At 52.7% G+C, this 6,838-nt stretch overlaps 4 protein-coding genes across 4 annotated transcripts; 3 read left to right on the forward strand and 1 right to left on the reverse strand.

The window, feature by feature from the left end:
- Positions 1–461: 461 nt before the first annotated feature.
- STEHIDRAFT_116820 (uncharacterized protein) lies at positions 462–1,339 on the reverse strand (the record flags this gene model as incomplete). The annotated part of the gene is made up of 4 exons (XM_007311781.1): positions 462–725; positions 779–871; positions 961–1,148; positions 1,201–1,339. 4 exons carry the CDS (start codon positions 1,337–1,339, stop codon positions 462–464), a joined length of 684 nt encoding a protein of 227 aa, XP_007311843.1.
- STEHIDRAFT_126638 (uncharacterized protein) lies at positions 1,332–2,790 on the forward strand. The gene is made up of 5 exons (XM_007311782.1): positions 1,332–1,398; positions 1,457–1,926; positions 1,983–2,273; positions 2,337–2,378; positions 2,441–2,790. The coding sequence occupies exons 2-5, from the start codon at positions 1,537–1,539 to the stop codon at positions 2,591–2,593; spliced, it is 876 nt and encodes a 291-aa protein (XP_007311844.1). The 5' UTR covers positions 1,332–1,398; positions 1,457–1,536; the 3' UTR covers positions 2,594–2,790.
- A 1,128-nt stretch (positions 2,791–3,918) lies between these two features.
- Positions 3,919–4,479, forward strand: STEHIDRAFT_32719 (uncharacterized protein; the record flags this gene model as incomplete). The annotated part of the gene is made up of 1 exon (XM_007311783.1): positions 3,919–4,479. A coding segment is annotated over one exon (561 nt), but the record flags the coding sequence as incomplete, so codon positions are not given.
- A 594-nt stretch (positions 4,480–5,073) lies between these two features.
- Positions 5,074–6,575, forward strand: STEHIDRAFT_69964 (uncharacterized protein; the record flags this gene model as incomplete). The annotated part of the gene is made up of 4 exons (XM_007311784.1): positions 5,074–5,480; positions 5,539–5,855; positions 5,913–6,163; positions 6,222–6,575. The coding sequence occupies 4 exons, from the start codon at positions 5,074–5,076 to the stop codon at positions 6,573–6,575; spliced, it is 1,329 nt and encodes a 442-aa protein (XP_007311846.1).
- Between the last annotated feature and the right edge of the window lie 263 nt (positions 6,576–6,838).

The raw sequence follows: 6,838 nt of genomic DNA on the forward strand, positions 1-6,838 counted from the left end.
CATTTCTTTCGGTTTTTGTCGAGGGTGATTATGACTTCTTGTTCACTATTGGCTTGGTCATCAACATTTGTCCCATCGTCGGCGCTGTTCGGCACGGCGCCCACCTACTGATTATTTCGCTCATTTTCACCTCTTTTCCGTCGGTGCTCTACACCTCATGATCGGTGGCACCAATGTATACGTATAGATGACCACAATAAGTAAGCCATAATCATATTTTGAACCACAGTACATAGCGACATGAGCAAGACAAAAAATAAGATTGGTGACGATGGTCGCTGTTGAAGCGAGTACACAATTCGAAACCGGTATAGAGACTATCAATGTGACGTTGAATCTTGAGGTCGATGATGACTGAACGACGCGGGTGCGATCTGTGAGAAAGAAAGTGTCACCGTGGGTGTAGTGACGTACAGCAATCAATGATCTGCATCCGCATCGACGAAAACACGACTCACAGATCAATCATCGTTCTGCTCTTCACCACCACCCTCTTGTTGCTCGACGTCACCAATGTTCGGCACTGCTACACCACCGGTTGCGGCAACGGGAGTAGGTGCAGGCGCAGCAGGTGCAGCTGGCTGAGGGGCCATGGCGGGAGTGTTGGCGCCGAGCGCCCCGATCGACCTGAGGTACTTGCGGCGGTTGTTGATGAACTGCCTGAGGAGAGCGGCAGTAGGCCAGTTGTTCTGGTAGCGAACGAGTATAGGGTGGGCTTGCTTGACCTACCGAGCACAGTGAGCTCACGGCTGAGGACTTGACACAGGTGAGTACGTACGGCTTTGAAGATCTTCATCAATCTCTCAGTCGATTGTTGACGATAGGTGTAGTTGAAGTCCACCACACCGAAGGATCTCTCGTGGACGGTGCGCTATAGCAGAGAGTTTACGTCGCCGGTGAGTACCATAACCCCTAGATCACCACCATCTACCAAAGTTACAGGGATGAAAAAATACTTACGGCTATAGCCCCGTATAATTGCTCATCCTCAGGAGTCTCCTTGAAGCCCATCCGAACAAAAAGGGGAGTCTTCTTGTCCTCCGGCTCAGGTATGGTGTCTTTGCCATCGCTCGTCTCCTTGTCCGCTTGGGCCTTGGCCACTGCGGCTTTGAGGGTTGTGTTCTCAGCCTGTAAGTCCGCGTTCTTCTCTGTTCTCCACATGTCAGATGGAAGGTAGAATGTATTGTGCTGAAACCTTACTTTTTTCTTCGTCTAGTTCCTTCTCCACGATGGCCAGAGTGCGTCTACCAGCACCTGAACTACCTGTCGCGGTAGTACGCCTCCGACGGGATTGGCCTTGCATAGCGGTGGTCGTTAGGGGAGTAGCAGTAGGGGACATGGTGGATGGGAGTCTATAGTGCAGATCGACGTTGTCAAACTCGGGATGAAAAGTCTTCGGTACGCGTGGCATTCACCATTTATTCACCTTCAAGCCACCGCTCACAGAACTGTACAGTTGCAATTGCGGAGTATGAAGTGAACCCCGACGTCGCGTCCGCCCTTGTGCCTGCGGCAGCAGGTGAGTAGCTCGACGTGATGCCTGTCCCCGGCGACTCAATACTCCCTCCTCATACCGACATCCAAAACCACCACCAGATACTCCACATGCAGTCGCAGCTTGCTCTTGTCGTTCCCGGGCCCAAAGATCCCATCTCCGTCGAACCCGTCGTCTGCCCGCCCCCCTTCGACAACAGCCCACTTTCCGAGCCGTCTGGCCCTGTATATGGCCCGGCCAATCCCTACGACCCGTACACCGAGCTTGGGCGCGAATTCATCGAGCAGCGCGACTTCGGTGAGGTCCCGACACTCGTTGATCGGTTCCTACAAGCGAATATGTGCCTCTGGCACCAAGATGATCCTCGTATCATCTCGACGGAGCTTATGCCGGACAATGTGCCGTGTACCATTGAGGTAGTTCATTTCGCAGTAAGTCTATTCAGTCCTATCATCATTCAATTGATATTTATGCTCGGTGTGTACAGGAGAATACCGACGACTTCCAAGACGACGCTCATGACGTTCCCGGTCTTGTTACCGAAGAGCATTATGCTCTCGTCATCACGGCGGAAGTCCCTTATGGGTGGGTAGAGCCACGGTGGTCCAGAAGCCCACCGGCCATCCTAGATGTTGTGTATCGGGAGAATCTTGGCGGACTTGGACCAGACTGGTGCAACATGTTCGAGGAGGGCGAACGGTTCACGTTCAACCAGCCTCGGAGCTTGGTTGCGTCCCTCTTCGCATACATGGCGTTGAATCATGAAAATATTGACAAGGTATGTCCCTTCTTATTACCGCCCCTGTAGTCTATTGGACTGACACTTTTGGTGATGTTGTAGGGTTATTCCGAGGCAATCATGCTATGGGCACGCGCCATCTCTGTGCGTCATTTCCTTTCTCTTTCCGTGGCATTTCCCCTTCAATCCTGAATATGATCCACAAGGATATTCGCTGGTGCAATAAACGATTGAAGGAGAAACTCGAACGTCGCCATCAAGAACGCGGCCGCCAACAAGTGGCTCAGGGTGACTCGTCACAGTCGGCAAATGCACCAGCCCCAGCCAAGCGTCGCCGCGTCTCGTCTCCAGTTTCCTAGATTCACACATTGGGTGTGGCGGCTGTTGGTTCTTTCTGGTGCGGAGGGAGTGGATGTTGGGGCCTACAATGTTGTCGAGGGTTCTTCTGATATGCCGAAGTTCGTTCACTTGGGTTTTCGGGCTGAGTGTTTGTGATCGAGCCATCTTCATTGTTCTGTACAAATGCACCAGTCTTGCGAAGGATAACCATTACCATAGACCCCTATCCAATGTCCTGTGAGCTTAAGTCCATAACTTTCTGTGTGATTCAAGGAGCCGTGGCAGTTGTGTGGCGCCGAATAGCCGTCATGGCTAATGCCGATTGTGTTCACAAGTGCCGCCGATTGCGTACCTTCAGTTTCCACACCGTGTTCTACAAGTGCCCCTCCAAGTTTTCTCCCTTGCACACATGGCTCGTCGTCGCAAGAAATCGACCGCTGATGGCCAACCGTCAGGAAAGTGGATATGGTGTACATGCGGCTGCCAACAGCAAGTACACCCAACGACCGAGCGTTTGCACCGCGCTGGACTGGCCGCTCCCCACGTTCGAGGATCAGCGGCAGAGGTTATGGAACAGTTTGACTTTCCTTTGAGGAGGCCGGTGGTGAAGAGACGGCGAGTTGAGCAGACTATAATGGAGAACCAGACTAGAGAGATTGACCCTCTGCAAGATCACTCATTTTCTCGTACGTCTGTCTGCCCCACTCATTTGCAGGTACTCTCTCAAGAGTTTCTCTTCCTCCTATTGTTTCTTAGAAGAGGAACTACCTGATATCAGTCTCATGGAGGAGACTGACACGGATGGTAGACCCTTGTTGGCTGCATCTGACCTAGGAGGAGGAGGTACGTGAATGTCCTGTTTCTCGCTCGGCGGTACAACTGCTAAGCTAACGCTGTGGTTCTATGTCGGTCCTTTCCCATCACTGTTCTGCATTTATATTTCCCCGAAAACCTAGCAGTACAGCCGTCCGTAGATCCCGACCCAACAACACCGCAAGGAGAGCTAACCCCTAGTACACGGCATGAGGAGTTTCCGACCTCGTCCTCAACACCGGATGCACCTCCGAGTTCTTCTCTGTCTACCAGTAATCCAGTTCTGCCTTCCACTGGAGGTCCTGAAAGAATTGACGACGACAATGATGGTGAGGAAGAACCGTTGTGGGAGAACGGAGAGATTGGGTCGGATTGTGAGGTCGAGGACTCCTTCGGTGACCTCGACCCAGACGATCCCTTTCTCTCGGCCATGGACGTGATAAGGGAGGATTTCGAGCGAGAGACACAACTCTCAGGTGTGTAATGCTTGCTCCTATTCCTTTTCTAGTTCTGACATGACTGAATAGCCGATGACCTCGAGAACGACGACATCTCTATCCTACGTCAGTATTCCTACAAACTTCGCCACCACCTCACAGATGCCGCCTATCGTGATCTGCCATCAGCGACTCCTGATGCGCACGTTCCTACGCTCGAAACCGCTCAATCACGCATTGCTTACCTCGCTGGTTTCAAACCCGAAGTCTTTGACTGTTGTCCGGAAGTCTGTATGTGCTATACCGGTCCCTACGCTCTTGATAGAGAATGCCGAGTATGTCATACCTCTCGTTACGGTGCAAATGGACGTGCCCGAAAACATTTCACGTACCTTCCTCTCATCCCTCGCCTGAAGGCGATGGTGGCAAGTAAAGCAGTCGCCTCAAAAATGACTTATCGTGCGCAGGGGCACATGTCAATCGAAGGCGAAATCAGTGATTTCATGGACAGTAAGCGCTACAAACGCTTGTGCAGTGAGCGTGTCGTCATTGACGACCGCACTCTACCGCACAAGTTCTTCCAAGACGGCCGTGATGTTGCGTTCGGCTTGTCGACAGACGGATTCGCTCCCTTTCGTCGGCGGAAAACAACTTGCTGGCCACTCATTCTTTTCAACTACAATCTACCTCCCGAGATCCGCTTTCACTTTCGCCACATCATCTCCCTCGGTGTCATCCCTGGTCCCAAGAAGCCTGCCGACATTGATTCCTTTTTGTGGCCCCTCGTGCAAGAATTCACCGATCTCGCAGCCGGAGTGACCGCCTTTGACGCACTCTCTGAGACCATGTTCGTCCTCCGCGCTTATCTCATCCTAGTCTTTGGCGACATCCCCGCTGTCTCACTGTTGATGAAAGTGAAAGGTCATAACGGCTTCTCGCCGTGCCGTGTCTGCAAAATCACGGCCATTCGCACGCCCGGATCTGATGCCACTGGAACGACACTCTACGTCCCCCTCGATCGCTCGCGCCACCCTCAGGTCCTCTCAGATCCCACCGCTGTTCGCGCCTTCGATGCTCGCAAGTTACCACTACGCACGCACAAGGAGATGATAAGGATGGCAGAGGAGGTTCAGACGGCGAGGACTGGTGCGGCACGCGAGCGCCTCGCAAAGCTGTACGGTATTAAGGGCATCCCTATTCTCTCCCGCCTTTCCTCCCTCTCGCTGTCGAAATCATTTCCGTACGGGTTTATGCATCTCCTTTGGGAGAATACCATCAAGAACCTAGTTTCTCTTTGGACTGGCGAATTCAAAGGACTCGACGTCGGAACCGGATCATACGAGTTCGAGAAGAGCGTGTGGGAGGCCATTGGAGCGGCAACTGCCACTGCAGGCTCCACCATCCCGAGCTGCTACGCCAGCGCTCGCCCTCCTAATGTCGCCTCCAATCGCACCGCAACCACAGCGGACTCTTGGTCCTTTTGGACGCTCTTTCTTGGTCCTGTTCTTTTACGGCGCCGGTTCTCTCATCAAAAATATTACGAGCATTTTGTAGACCTCGTCGTCCTCCTCCACATCTGCCTGCAGTTCACCATCACAGCCGTCGATGTCGTGCGGCTTCGCGAAGGTTTCGCTTCATGGGTTGAGAAATACGAAGAGTGCGTCTGTTCTCCATCTGCCGCACAATAATGCTTCGCTAATCTAAATGTCTCACAGGCTGTACTATCAGTACGACCCCTCGCGTCTTTCTGCATGCCCAGTCACGATTCACGCCCTCCTTCACATCGCGGACACTATCGACGCTTGTGGCCCGGTATGGGCATATTGGGAATTCCCGATGGAGCGTTACTGTGGCCTCATCCGTCCTGCTATCAAGAGCCGCAAGCACCCCTTCGCGTCTCTTGACCGCTATATCGTTGAGAGCGCACAGATTCTCCAGATTCAATTGGTCTATAACATACAGGACCCGTCCATCTCGCTTCATCCTCTCAAGAAGGAAGTCTCGTTGAGGTCTGGTTTGAGTGATCCCGCATGTATGTATTCATATACAATTCACTGATTCTCTGCTGACGAAGGCCGCTCCATCACAGATCCTACTTGTACACTTCTAAGTCCCCGCCGTCAGATCAAACATGCCGATCCGCTCATCGCCAAGATCACGAAGGCGCTCGCCACCCGATACAACGCCCAGCACAACTTCGCCACTCTTAAGCGGTGCATGTTAGAAGGATACGTGGAGGAGTGGGGACGGGTTGCTATCGACGAGGGAGATACCCTATACACAGCATCGTCTGTGAATGGTACGCTCGGGGAAGAACGTCGTGATGCTACGTATGTGCGCGTAAGTTGACAATCTCTCCGGTAACCTCACACTTGCTGATGTACATGTCGGGCTGTAGTATCATATCATGGTCGATAGGTTTGCGCACCTGCGCAACGTCGAACCCATGTACGTTCCGCAGACACATTACGGGCGTTTACAACATGTCGTCGCCGTCCATCTTCCACGATACCCCACACTTGGCCTCGACGAACCCGAGACCGTGTTTCTCGCCGGTGTCACAGCGTGCGAGATCGAAGCTACACACGGCCGCCTCGATATCCACTACTATACGCACGAGTCGAAGGCAGAGGAGTTCGTGGACGTCACTTGTGTGCAGTGTTTGGTCGCACGCATGAAGGATGAAGGGAATCGGTGGGCTATTATGGATCGTAGCGGCTCTCTTTCGAGGCCTGACTTTGTAGATACATGATACTTGACTACCCTTTGTTTTGTACTTACTCGGCTGCAATCCATCTCGTGAGTACGGCCCACACGAAAGGTGACTGAGCGGCGACGAACGCTCCTATGACCGGCAAGTTCCTCTGGGTCAAATTCACCATTCGCAAGGGGTGTCTTCCGAAGAGGCCTTTCACTCTTTTTTCACTATCACCTCCTTTTCACTATTTCCGAGGTTGAATGGTCAGAATCACCTTCGTGCGAGGTGAAGGTGACCCCGGGCCGGTCTCACAGTGG

Source organism: Stereum hirsutum (genome assembly GCF_000264905.1).
Source record: "Stereum hirsutum FP-91666 SS1 unplaced genomic scaffold STEHIscaffold_41, whole genome shotgun sequence".
In the NCBI taxonomy this organism is placed as follows: domain Eukaryota; kingdom Fungi; phylum Basidiomycota; class Agaricomycetes; order Russulales; family Stereaceae; genus Stereum; species Stereum hirsutum.